The sequence below is a fragment of the Phocoena phocoena genome, chromosome 19 (genome assembly GCF_963924675.1).
Source record: "Phocoena phocoena chromosome 19, mPhoPho1.1, whole genome shotgun sequence".
In the NCBI taxonomy this organism is placed as follows: domain Eukaryota; kingdom Metazoa; phylum Chordata; class Mammalia; order Artiodactyla; family Phocoenidae; genus Phocoena; species Phocoena phocoena.
Window position 1 is genome coordinate 16,159,566 of NC_089237.1, and position 13,795 is coordinate 16,173,360.

A 13,795-nucleotide genomic window follows, 5' to 3' on the forward strand; every position below is an offset into this window, starting at 1 on the left:
ATGTGGCATCTTCCCAGACCAGGGCTCGAACCCGTGTCCCCTGCATTGGCAGGCAGATTCTTAACCACTGCGCCACCAGTGAAGTCTCTATTCTGCCTCTTTAACACTATTTTTACCTTGTCATTATCTGTGTACATATATTTTTAGTCACCACAATTATATTAAAAATATTTTGAATTTAGCCCCTTTCCAAAATCATTTCTACCTATTATTTTCTATATTTAAATACTCCTCTGGGTAAAGGAAGAGGAAATTTCCTTTATGATTATCTTCAATATTCTGATTTGGTGAACCACATTTTATAACTATGCCTCGAGTGTTGAGCATTTAGGTTATTGATCCATATCATTGCAGTGACTAGCTTTGTGTGTAAGATTTGGGGGTATGTTTTGTTGAGTTATTTCTTTAAGATAGATTTTAAGGATGAGTAAAATACTTTGTCAGAAGACGTGAACATCCTTATAACTCTTACACATTACTTTCCATGAGGAAATCAGTGTGGCTTTTAAGGCAATGAGTACATGAGCCAAATTTACCATAATTTTGGTGTTGTTGACTAATATAATTGTTCAAGATATACCAGTAAATGTACAGGGTATCTAACAAGGAAGACAGAACACTTTCCCAGTGTTTACTCATTGTAATTTACTCATGTGTCTTGTCTATCCTGATCTAACTTTTTGGATAATTTGTATTAAATTTTAAAAATTAGCTTCCCAATGTATTGTCCTTTGTTGAGGCTGTTCTCAGGTCTTCAGATCCTTTGGTGTTTTCTCCTTGGGGGTAAAAAGATCAAAAGAGAAATATAACAATACTGATAAATAGAATTTCAGCCTCAAAATATTGGCTTTGATATGTACTGGTAGCAGTTACAGGAAGGGGGATGTCAAAACACCCCAAAGTCAGTTTGAGTGTAAGGCGGAGACAAAGACCACAGCCATTCTGTGGTATTCCAACAACTCCCAGAGCCGAGGGATAACTGAGCTGTGGCTTTATTGCCAATACCTCAGACACTCCATGTGATTGACATCTCATGGCTGCCCCTACCCCTTTTAGCCTAGTAAATATATAATTTCTTTTGAAATAGTGAAATTCCAACTCTTCCACATTTTTTTCCTACCTCCCTTTTTTCATTTTATATTATAAGCATATACAATTGACTCTTGAACAACATGGGATTTAATCCACGTATAATGTATAGTCAGCCCTCCCTATCCACAGTTCCTCCACATCTGCAGATTCAACCAACCACAGACTGTGTAGTACTTTAGTGTTTACTATTGAAACATATCCACGTATAAATGGATCCCTGCACTTCAAATCCAAAAGTTGTTTGAGGGTCAACTGTATTTGTATAGTCCAAAGTTACTACCTGATAGCATTAGGTAATTATTAGTTATTCATTGTCATTTTATTAATTGTTTCTATTTCTTTTATCACAGGGGTGAAATATATATAGAGAGAGAGTGAGAAAGTGAGAGAGAGTATGGTTTTCTGGAAACAAGCTTCCAGCATACACTGCGAAGTTAAGCAGATATTAACTACATTTAAATTTCCTCTTAGTTGTCTTCCTACTGAACTTATGTACCCTTGACCCTTAGGTTGAAAACTTGACTCTTGGTACTATATAATTGTTTTGCTGTGCTTCTGTTCCATGGAGTCATTAGGTCATTTCCCTGTCAGTAGGCACTTTACTACTTTTGGTCTGTTAAATATCTTAATTCCTAACCCTTCCCTCCAAAGCAAATTCTCCAAATTTTGCCAAAGCAAAATCTCGAAAGCTGATTCTCTTAATTATTTTCTTTTTTCCTCAATCATACGAGTGATTTTGGTTTTTTGGGTTTTTTTGGTTTTGGTTTTTTTAAGGCCAAAAAATGCATTTATTTGGGATTTGTGAGGACTGCAGCCCAGGAAACACAAATCCAAGAAACACTTAAATGTGTTCCATAAATGAGGTTTTTTTCAAGTTGGTCATCAGAAATTTTAGGTGTTTCATTAAAATGAAATGGTGCTGCTTTTCAGGCTGGTGCTGTTGGCTAAATGTTGATAATATATTTTCATTTTTCTTCTCATTAAGATTGAGTCTGTTTCTCAACCACTGGAAAACCATGGTGCCTCTGGTCATCCTTCAGAGTCATTGTCTACTAAATCATGTGGAGCATTGAGACCTGTCAATGGAGTTATTAATACGTAAGTTTTATCTCTTCTGCATACTTCTTATACTCAGCAGGCTTGTTAAAGATGGGTTTGAGGCTCTTAGTTATCCCTAGCCAGAAGTAACCCTGGTTTAAAGAAGCAGAAACCTTATCACTTCATAATATTGTGCATGCCTCCTACTGTAGCAAGTATATTTTAAGTAGCCTCCTAATGTATTTTCCTGTTACTTACTGCAGCCTAAAATCGACTCAGCATGGAGAAAAATTAAAGTCCTAAAGTTACTATGAATCGTTGTGATTGGTCCTGTCTTGGTAGAATTCCTCAGAAATATTTACATAAAATCCTCTGCAGTAGAACAGATTAGATCCCTGAAGGCTGTAAATCTGTATTTATAAAAGATCGAGGAATCCTTCTGCAAGTGGACAATGAGTACACATCCCTAATAGGCAAGTTTCATAGGAGAACTGATTCTCAACATATGTTAAAAATATTCTTACCAGTTGCAATTTTCTAGACTTTTAAGAATTCATGTTTTTGTTGTAGAAGAGAACTTAATCACTAGAACCTGAGTTCACTTATTGACTTTTGCATTTTTCAGACATGGTAGAGTAACATCCACCAAGAGCACCTTAAAAATAAGCACAGATACTGCATAGCCACTTAGATTAACAGACATCAGCATCAAGAGGTGACCTCTGTGTGCTCTAGAACACATGTTTGTGTCTGTGAACATTTGCAAGTAGAGGTGGTTGAACAAGTATTAAAGGCTTTGTTTCCTTATGTCTTATGAGAAGTGAATATTCTTCCTTCCCCTTGTGTAGTCTTCAGCCTGTCTTGGCAGACCACATACCAGGTGACAACTCTGATGCTGAGGAACAATTGCATAAAAAGCAAAGACTGAATCTAGTTTCTTCATCAACTGATGGCACCTGTGTGGCAGCCCGAACACGTCCTGTGCTGAGCTGTAAGAAACGGAGGCTTGTTCGACCCAACAGCATCGTGCCTCTTTCCAAGAAGGTCAGTACCGGTGAGACTTGGTCACTGTTAAACAGTGAGCCAGATGCTCAGATAGAGGTGCTAGTTTCTTGCCAGCTTTGGTTCTTTTAACCAGTGTTTTCCAAACTTGGCTAACCACCAAGGCTTCCTGCAGAGCTTTAAAAAATACTAGGTTCCTGAGCCCTGTTTTCCTAGAGATTCTGGTTTCGTTGCTCTGGAGTTGGGCCTGGGAATCTTGTTTTCAGAAAACAAAAAGCTCCTAGGTGACTCTTCAGCCAGGTTTGGAAACCATTGGCTTGAGATTTTAATAGAAATGGGAGAGAGGAAGTTGGAAGTTCTGCCGTCAACACTTTGAAGGAGAGCAGTGTGTCTTCTCACTTATACTGTTATCGCTGAAAATGGCAATGTGGAATGCTTTCCTTTTAAATAAGAATCTCCATTAAAATTTCTAAGTTGATGATACTAAACGAATGTTTGTCTTCACAGACAAAATGGAGATTATTTTATAACTATAGGAAACTTGATTGCTGACTCTTCAAATAGCAGGGTTGGATTTAGTTCAAAACCAACGAAATAGTACTCCAGTGAAAATAATACCATGCAGTGATTAAGAGCATTAACTTTGAAGAGGAGAGACTTGGGTTTGAATCATGGCACTGCCACTTAGTAGTTTGTGTTTGGGGCATGTTAACACCCCACCCCACCCCACCCCACACTGCCTCAGAGATCTCATAGGGTTGTTTCAGGATTAACTGAAATGTATATAATTTGCTTATTGGGGTATCTGGCTGCTAAGTTACTAGTACAAGATGACCCTTGCTGTTTACACTTTTTATTAATTCATTCACTCATTCAACAGATCTTTTTTTGAGTTCCTGCAATAAGCTAGATCTGTTCTATGCACTGAGAATACAACACTAAACAAAACAGACAAAAATTCTTACCCTCATGAAATAATCTAATGGGTAGAGACAGAAAATAAAGCAATAAAATGAAGTATATAGGGGCTTCCCTGGTGGCGCAGTGGTTGAGAGTCCGCCTGCTGATGCAGGGGACACGAGTTCGTGCCCCGGTCCGGGAAGATCCCACATGCCGCGGAGTGGCTGGGCCCGTGAGCCATGGCCTCTGAGCCTGCGCGTCCGGAGCCTGTGCTCCGCAACGGGAGAGGCCACAGCAGTGAGAGGCCCGCGTATCGCCAAAAAAAAAAAAAAAAAAATGAAGTATGTGGTATGTTCTGTAGTGTTAAGTTCTGGGGAGAAAAATGCAGCAGAGGAAGGGCATAGGGAATGGTGGGGAACTCAGTTGGAATTCAGCCTTGATACATTTTTTTATTCCAAGTCTTTGGAGATGTGAAAGATAAGAAACTGGGAAGGAGTGACCAGTGAAGCAGAAGGAAAACCAAGAGAGAGTGGTATGTGGAAGGCAAGTGAAGAAAATGTTTCAGAAAGGAGGGAATGATCATCTCTGTTAGATGCTGCAGATGGGTCAAGTTAGGTGAAGACTAAGAATTGACCATAGGATTTTGTGGGGCCTCGGTTGCTTGAGACCATTGTAAGCAGTTTTGTTAGAGGTAGAAGAGTGAAATTCTGATTGGATCAGGTTCAGGAGAGAATGGAACAGAAGGAATTGAGGGAACCATCATAGATAACACTTTCAAAGAGTATTTCTGTAAAGGAGAACAGAGAAATAACCTGTTTGACTGAAAGAGAATGTTTCTTAAGATAATGCTATTACAGTATATTTGCTGGTGAGAAAACTGAGGACAAGGGAGAGGAGATAATTGTTGGAAGCATTAATATTTGGACAGTAGATTTTCACTGCTTGGCTTTTTTTGTTATAGTATGCATTTGGACTATATAATTTTGCCATGATCATTCATTTATGGCTGTGTTGGGTCTTCGTTGCTGTGCGCAGGCTTTCTCTAGTTGCAGAGAGCAGGGGCTGCTCTTTGTTGAGGTGCGCAGGCTTCTCATTGCGGTGGCTTCTATTGTTGTGGAGCATGGGCTCTAGGTGCGTAGGCTTCAGTAGTTGTGGCTCGTGGGCTCTAGAGCACAGGCTCACTAGTTGTGGCTCACAGGCTTAGTTGCTCTGCGGCATGTGGGATCTTCCCAGACCAGGGCTTGAACCCATGTTCCCTGCGTTGGCAGGTGGATTCTTAACCACTGTGCCACCAGGGAAGTCCCTTGCCATGATCTTTTTTTTTTAAAGGAAAGTATTATTAGTGAAAATTAACTATTAGGCTGTACCATTTTTCTCTTGTCTGTTCCTCAGATTGCCTGAATTACCAAAATACCAGAAAAGAATTTGGTGGGTTTCTCATATTGACATTTGAATCAAATTTTTATTAATAGTCATATAAATCTAAATTATTTTCTGAACAGCTTTGAAGAGTTGATATTGGGAAAGCAAAGAAAACAGTATATTACTGTTAAGTATAAGAAAGTAGATTTTGGCCATGCCCTTGATGCTTTTAACAAAAACCTACCAACAACATCGCCTCATGGGGAAATAGTGTCCTTTCTCTGTTTCAGCAGTTGCTAGCCATGGTGTCATGACATCTAAGGGTGTGATAAAATTTTTCTGAAGTATAGATTGGCCTCCTGGATTCTTTTCTTTATATCTGTGAAGTAGCAAGGCTTCTTTGTTGCAGTTGACAGTAGTTTCTTCTTGTTCATGCCCCAAAACTGATACACTTTTGAAGGTAGTACATATAAATGTTTACAACAAGGGGGAGACATACAAAGCATACTAAAGACCCTTTGGTTCCATTGCCAGTGTCTAAAACAATCATTCTGACATGCAGAAGTAAACTGCATGGAAAATAAGACAAATAAATAAGTTTAGTTTGGGAAAAAAACCATTTGCTGATGATAGCAATAATGCTGGAGTTCTGCCAAAGTTGGAAACAAAGGCCATTCTCTCTGTCTTAGTTGCTCACTGTGTCTTCAGTGGATCCTTGCTCAGTGATATTTGCTGTTGAGCAAGTACCTTGCCCTCTACCATTTTGAGGTGATGGATTTGCCAAGCAAATTTATTTAGCAGTTTTGGGTCCCCACGGTGTTCCAGTACACCTGGGTTTCATTGGTGAACAAAAGTCCTTGCCCTCATGGAGCTTACTTTCTAGTGGCAGAGTACTCAGAAATCACCCAGTGCTTAGGACAATAGCCTCTAAACTTTTATGGGAGTGTTTTATATGTGCATTATAAAACACATACAAAATAAATTTTGAAAGGCTGAGATAAAGTAAATAGAAGTCCTAATATTTTATTTACAAACTGTCTTCAAGCCAAACGAATTTTTAAAAATACTTTAATATTCTGTGATTAACAGATAATGATGATAGAGCCTTACTTTCAGAGTGGACTTCCTCCATAACCACTGAATTGGTTTTTTGGGTTTTTTTGCTTGTTTCTTTGTTTTTTTATTAAACAAATGTGGCTTGGATTTTGCACTAAGATTTTTGGAATGTCTTTAAATTATGATGGATTTCAGTTAATTTTTGTTCTTGGCAAATTCTCTATCAGATGTTGCAGTGTCTGTGAGCCAATAAAAGTAACACATTGCATTGCATTCTGATTACCACAACATATACTAAGATTTCAAAGTTAATTTTTTAAAATAGTGCTTTATTTTCATAATTAGAAGGTGAAATAATTACCATTTCAAATAGTTAGACAGAGTTGAATATTTCCTATTTTGGTGCTTTTCTCTTCCCTGAAATGTATTCAAAGCCTTGTTTTGTTTTTGAATTTTATTTATTTTTTCATACAGCAGATTCTTATTAGTCATCCATTTTATACATATCAGTGTATACATGTCAATCCGAATATCCCAATTCATCACACCACCACCACCACCACCACCCCCCCACTGCTTTCCCCCTTGGTGTCCATACGTTTGTTCTCTACATCTGTGTCTCAGTTTCCGCCCTGCAAACCAGTTCATCTGTACCATTTTTCTAGGTTCCACATATATGTGTTAATATACTATATTTGTTTTTCTCTTTCTAACTTCACTCTGTATGACAATCTCTAAATCCATCCACGTCTCTACAAATGACCCAATTTCATTCCTTTTTATGGCTAATATTCCAGTGTATATATGTACCACATCTTCTTTATCCATTCATCTGTCGATGGGCATGTAGGTTGCTTCCATGACCTGGCTATTGTAAATAGTGCTGCAATGAATATTGGGGTGCATGTGTCTTTTTGAATTATGGTTTTCTCTGCGTATATGCCCATTAGTGGGATTGCTGGGTCATATGGTAATTCTGTTTTTAGTTTTTTAAGGAACCTCCATACTGTTCCCCATAATGGCTGTATCAATTTACATTCCCACCAGCAGTGCAAGAGGGTTCCCTTTTCCCCACACCCTCTCCGGCATTTGTTGTTTGTACATTTTCTGATGATGCCCATTCTAGCTGGTGTGAGGTATTAGATACCTCATTGTAGTTTTGATTTGCATTTCTCTAATAATTAGTGATGTTGAGCAGCTTTTCATGTGCTTCTTGGCCATCTGTATGTCTTCTTTGGAGAAATGTCTATTTAGGTCTTCTGCCCATTTTTGGATTGGGTTGTTTGTTTTTTTAATATTGAGCTGCATGAGCTGTTTATATATTTTGGAGATTAATCCTTTGTCCGTTGATTTGTTTGCAAATATTTTCTCCCATTCTGAGGGTTGTCTGTTCGTCTTCTTTATGGTTTCCTTTGCTATGCAAAAACTTATAAGTTTCATTAGGTCCCATTTGTTTATTTTTGTTTTTATTTCCATTACTTCAGGAGGTGGATCAAAAAAGATCTTGCTGTGATTTATGTCAAAGAGTGTTCTTCCTATGTTTTCCTGTAAGAGTTTTATAGTGTCCAGTCTTACATTTAGGTCTCTACTCCATTTTGAGTTTTTGTGTATGGTGTTAGGGAGTGTTCTAATTTCATTCTTTTATGTGTAGCTGTCCAGTTTTCCCAGCACCACTTATTGAAGAGACTGTCTGTTCTCTGTTGTATATCTTTGCCTCCTTTGTCATAGATTAGTTGACCATAGGTTCGTGGGTTTATCTCTGGGCTTTCTATCTTGTTCCATTGATCTGTATTTCTGTTTTTTGTGCCAGTACCATATTGTCTTGATTACTGTAGCTTTGTAGTATAGTCTGAAGTCAGGGAGTCTGATTTCTCCAGCTCTGTTTTTTTCCCTCAAGACTGCTTTGGCTATTTGGGGTCTTCTGTGTCTCCATACAAATTTTAAGATTTTTTGTTCTAGTTCTGTAAAAAAATGCCATTGGTAGTTTGATAGGGATTGCATTGAATCTGTAGATTGCTTGGGGTAGTATAGTCATTTTCACAATATTGATGCTTCCAATCCAAGAACATGGTATATCTCTCCATCTGTTGGTATCATCTTTAATTTCTTTTATCAGTGTCTTATAGATTTCTGCATACAGGCCTTTTGTCTCCCTTGGTAGTTTATTCCTAGGTATTTTATTCTTTTTGTTGCAATGGTGTTTGTGTATTTTACTTTTTTTTCCCTGTAATTGATTTCTAATCTCATAGCGTTGTGGTCAGAAAGGATGCTTGATATGATTTGAGTTTTCTTAAATTTAATGAGACTTTATTTGTGACCCAAGATGTGACCTCTCCTGGAGGATATTCCATGCGCACTTGAGAAGAAAGAGTAATCTGCTGTTTTTGGATGGAATGTCCTATAAATATCAATTAAATCTATCTGGTCTGTTGTGTCATTTAAAGCTTGTGTTTCCTTGTTAATTTGCTGTTTGAATGATCTGTCCATTGGTGTAAGTGAGGTGTTAAAGTCCCCCACTGTTATTGTGTTACTGTCGATTTCCTCTTTTATAGCTGTTAGCAGTTGCCTTATGTATTGAGGTGCTCCTGTGTTGGGTGCATATATATTTATAATTGTTATATCTTCTTCTTGGATTGATCCCTTGATCATTATTTAGTGTCCTTCCTTGTCTCTTGTAACATTCTTTAAAGTCCATTTTATCTGATATGAGTATTGCTACTCCAGCTTTCTTTTGATTTCCATTTGTATGGAATATCTTGTTCCATCCCCTCACTTTCAGTCTGTATGTGTTCCTAGGTCTGAAGTGGGTCTCTTGTAGACAGCATATATATGGGTCTTGTTTTTGTATCCATTCAGCAAGCCTGTGTCTTTTGGTTGGAGCATTTAGTCCATTCATGTTTAAGGTAATTATTGATATGTATGTTCCTATTACCATTTTCTTAATTGTTTTGGGTTTGTTTTTGTAGGTCCTTTTCTTCTGTTGTGTTTCCCACTTAGAGAAGTTCCTTTAGCATTTGTTGTAGAGCTGGTTTGGTGGTGCTGAATTCTCTTAGCGTTTGCTTGTCTGTAAAGCTTTTGATTTCTCCATCGAATCTGAATGAGATCCTTGCCGGGTAGAGTAATCTTGGTTGTAGGTTCTTTCTTCCCTTTCATGCCAGTCCCTTCTGGCTTGTAGAGTTTCTGCTGAGAAATCAGTTCTTAACCTTATGGGAGTTCCCTTGTATGTTATTTGTCATTTTTCCGTTGCTGCTTTCAGTAATTTTTCTTTGTCTTTAATTTTTGCCAGTTTGATTACTATGTGTCTCGGCATGTTTCTCCTTGGGTTTATCCTGTTTGGGACTCTCTGCACTTCCTGGACTTGGGTGGCTATTTCCTTTCCCATGTTAGGGAAGTTTTTAACTATAATCTCTTCAGATATTTTCTCAGGTCCTTTCTCTCTTCTCCTTCTGGGACCCCTCTAATGTGAATGTTGCTGTGTTTAATGTTGTCCCAGAGGTCTCTTAGGCTGTCTTCATTTCTTTTCATTCTTTTTTCTTTATTCTGTTCTGGAGCAGTGAATTCTACCATTCTGTCTTCCAGGTCACTTACCTGTTCTTCTGCCTCAGTTATTCTGCTATTGGTTCCTTCTAGTATATTTTTCAATTCAGTTATTGTATTGTTCAGTTATTGTTTATTTGTTCTTTAATTCTTCTAAGTTTTTGTTAAACGTTTCTTGCATCTTCTGAATTCTTTTTCTGGAAGGTTGCCTATCTCCACTTCATTTAGTTGTTTTTCTGCAGGTTTTATCTTGTTCCTTCATCTGGTACGTAGCCCTCTGCCTTTTCATCTTGTCTGCCTTTCTGTGAAAGTGGTTTTTGTTCCACAGGCTGCAGGATTGTAGTTCTTCTTGCTTCTGCTGCATTGGGTTTTTAATGGGGATTCCTTCAGAGAGAATTAATGCCATTACAGTATTAAGGGAACACAGAATTCCTCTTTTATCCCAGTATTTTATCTCTTCATACATGTTATCTACATTCTTGATATTTTGGTCATGTGAATGAGATCTTTTTTGTTAGTGTTATGAGTTGGTTTCTGGGTATTTATTTTGTAATTGAACACTTTTCTGAACTCTTAACATTGTTTTGGTTGGTTGTTTTTAATTTTCTAGGTTGGCTTTCTGTCATCAGCAAGCAGTTTGACACCTCTTTATATACTTACTCCTTTTCCTTGTCTGGATTCACTTTCAGAACAGTGTTAAGAAATAATTGGTCGTAGTGAGACATCTCATTTCTGGTTTGAATGGCAATACTTTTAGAAGGTCACTGCTAATTTTGATGTAGGACAACTGAAAATGAATTGGGACACTTAGAGTATCATTTGCCGTGCTCTGGAAACGTTTAAAGGAAGGATCAATTTGTTTAAAATTTGTTAGAACTCAAGGTAAAAGCATCTGAGATTAGCATCTGTTCTGTAGAAAATTTTCCATCAGTTACATATTTTCAAATTTACTCGTACAGAATTTTAATAAGTGTCTTTTTAAATCCCTGTATCAGGAGTTAATATCCATTTCTCAGTCTTCATTATATTTGTCTTTTCTTTCTTGATCAACCTTGTCAGCAGTTTTTCTATTTTATTGGTCATTTCAAAGATCAGTTCTTTGCTGTTAACTCCTTCCTGTGGTCTTGTTTTTCCCCCCTCTCTGCCTTTATTCAAATGCTCGGTTAATTTATTTTCTGTTCTTTGTTACATAATAACAGAAGCATTTAACTTCTTGAATTTTCTTCTGAGTGTATTTTTGGATAGCATTCCATAGCCTTTGTTGTGTGAAGGAAGTAGGGTTTTTTTTTGCTATTTGTAAGTTGCTTTTGAGTTTTTAAGTTCTTTTCCCAAGAGTTAAGAATTGAGTTTTTAGATTCTAAACAGTTTTTCTTTTTAAGCCTTTGTTATTAATTACTGATTTTTATAGCATTTTGATCAAAATGATGTTCTTATAGTTTCTGCTTATATTTGTGGTCTATTGTGTTGATTTAAAAAAAAAACTTTCATTGGTGTGTAGTACAGTTTTATATATTTATATCTTCTTTGTGAGACTGTGCCTCCTGTCTCCAGTAGTTGTTCTTGCCTTACAGTTCTACTTTTCTTGATATTAATATTTAGTGTACGTGATTTCTCATCCATTTAGTTTTAACATTTTGTTTTCTGTATGCTTTTTGAAACAGCATAAAAGATTCAGGGTTTGGGTTTTTTTTTTTAAATCTCCTAAAAGTCTTATTTTAATGGGGATTTTATTAAATAGAGAATAGTTTTTAATTTTATATTCAGTTTTGAAAGTAGACTTAAAGGCTTATTTTGGTTATAACATTTCATTGTTTGTTGACAGTCCTTTTTATATCTTCATTTGCCCGTTCATTGAGTTTTTAATTTGCATTTGTGGTTTTTCAGTGATTTGAGCAACAGTTTGACTGTGTTTCAAGTTCTTAGATCATAACCTCTGTCCCTTAAAACTCTGTTCCACTGTCTTTTGGTTGGGGGAGGAGAGCAGTTGTTTATTCTGTTTTGTTTTGGCCAGTCTATGTTTCTTTCCTTTATATTGGTAAATGGTTCTACTCTGTGCTGTCCAGCATGGTAGCCACTATCCACACATACCTATTTAAAATTAGGATAAAAAGTTCAGTACCTCACTCATACCAGCCACATTTCAAGGGTTGAGTAGTCATATGGCTAGTGGCTACCATATTTAGTTGCACTAATACGGAACTTTTTTACCATTGCAAAACTGCACGGGACAGTGCTTCAGAGTATTTTATGTAGCACTGTCAAGTTTTCTTCAATAGTAGCTTTGGTTTTTGATTCCCTTAAAGTTTGTAGTTGCCTGTTTTTAAGTATACTAATTATCTGTGTGTTATTGTTTCCTGTCCTTTTTATCTAGCTGTTACTACCTGCTCCACAGCATTGTTGTGATCATTAAATTAGATACAGGAAGTGACGGGCACATTTTGAATACACATAATAACTATTCAGATGTGAGCTAGCTGTTAACTTTTCTCTCACTGTTTTTATCCCTTTGGTTCTCCCATAGTGCAAAGGAATAAAACAGCTAAGTTTGTTGTCCACATCCTGTTTTGATGTTCTATATCATCAGTTCTAACCTATAGTTCCTTTTGTGTAGTTTTTTTTGTTTGTTTGTTTGTTTGTTTGTTTTGCGGTAAGCGGGCCTCTCCCATTGCGGAGCACAGGCTCCGGACACGCAGGCTCAGCAGCCATGGCTCACGGGCCCAGCTGCTCCATAGCATGTGGGATCTTCCTGGACCGGGGCACGAACCCATGTCCCCTGCATCGGCAGGCGGACTCTCAACCACTGCGCCACCAGGGAAGCCCTTGTGTAGGTTTTAATTGTGCTACCTTGGGTTAATATTTTCTTTTTAGATTTTATATTTACTTTTTATGTCATCTTGTCCTTTCACTTTACTCTGTTACTTCATAGTAGAGGCTGTGTTATCTCTAGGGATGCCAAAAGTTTTCATTAATTGTTTTATTGAACTTGTTTTATAGATAGTTTTCCAAAAATATGTTTTTTCTGAATTTCTCAGATTTGCTTTCTTTTCCTTTGTTCTACAGTGTTCTACTTTAGTTCCCATGCTGAGGGTTTTGTTTGTTTTTTCCTTTTGTCATTCTTAAAAACTAAGTTGATCTATCTACACTTTGTATTTATCACTAGGAAAAACTTAGTAGCTGACTGAATTAGTTTCCTGTCAAAGTTCTGGAGGGTAGAAGTCTGACATTGAAATCAAGTTTGTCAGCCCTTGCTGGCCTCGGAAGGCTCTAGGGAAGAATCCTTCCTTGCCACTTTCTGCAAGCAACCTTAGTAGTCCTTGGCTTGTAGTAGCATAATTCCTATTTCTGCCTCCATCTTCACACGATCACCTTCCCTGTGTGTCTGTGTTTTCACATGGTCTTACAAGGGCACCAGTCATTGGATTCAAGGCTTACCCTAATCCAGTAGTACTTCATATTAAACTAATTGCATCTGCAAAGACCCTATTTACAACTACAGTCACATTCGGTGGTTCTGGGTAGGCATGAATTTTGAGGTAGGATCTGGGGAGGGGACACTATTCTCAGTACACTAGTTGTTGGTCCTTCTCTCTGCTGCTCATATGATGGTTGAACCCTTTTCTCACTTCTAAATCTAGAAGACAGATTGATAGGTGCTGTTCCCAATTCAGTTCCTGGGTTTCAGCAACTTTCAGAGTTAATACACCTTTTCTCTGAAATAGTTGGACTTTCTTTTACTCCCACTGCCAGTTTTCTGGGGCTCTTCTATACCATTGAATGTATTGTGTGAAGAACTTAAGTTCTCTGTATA

General features: G+C 37.4%; 1 protein-coding gene across 5 annotated transcripts in view; it reads left to right on the top strand.

The window, feature by feature from the left end:
• The window catches only part of KANSL1 (KAT8 regulatory NSL complex subunit 1), a 121,386-nt gene that overhangs the window by 77,286 nt on the left and 30,305 nt on the right, over nt 1–13,795 (top strand). For all 5 annotated transcript variants that reach the window (XM_065896719.1, XM_065896720.1, XM_065896721.1 and 2 more), the window contains 2 exons: nt 2,078–2,190; nt 2,979–3,174. In XM_065896719.1, coding sequence (XP_065752791.1) covers nt 2,078–2,190; nt 2,979–3,174 — 309 coding nt within the window. The remainder of the gene's footprint in view (nt 1–2,077; nt 2,191–2,978; nt 3,175–13,795) is intronic.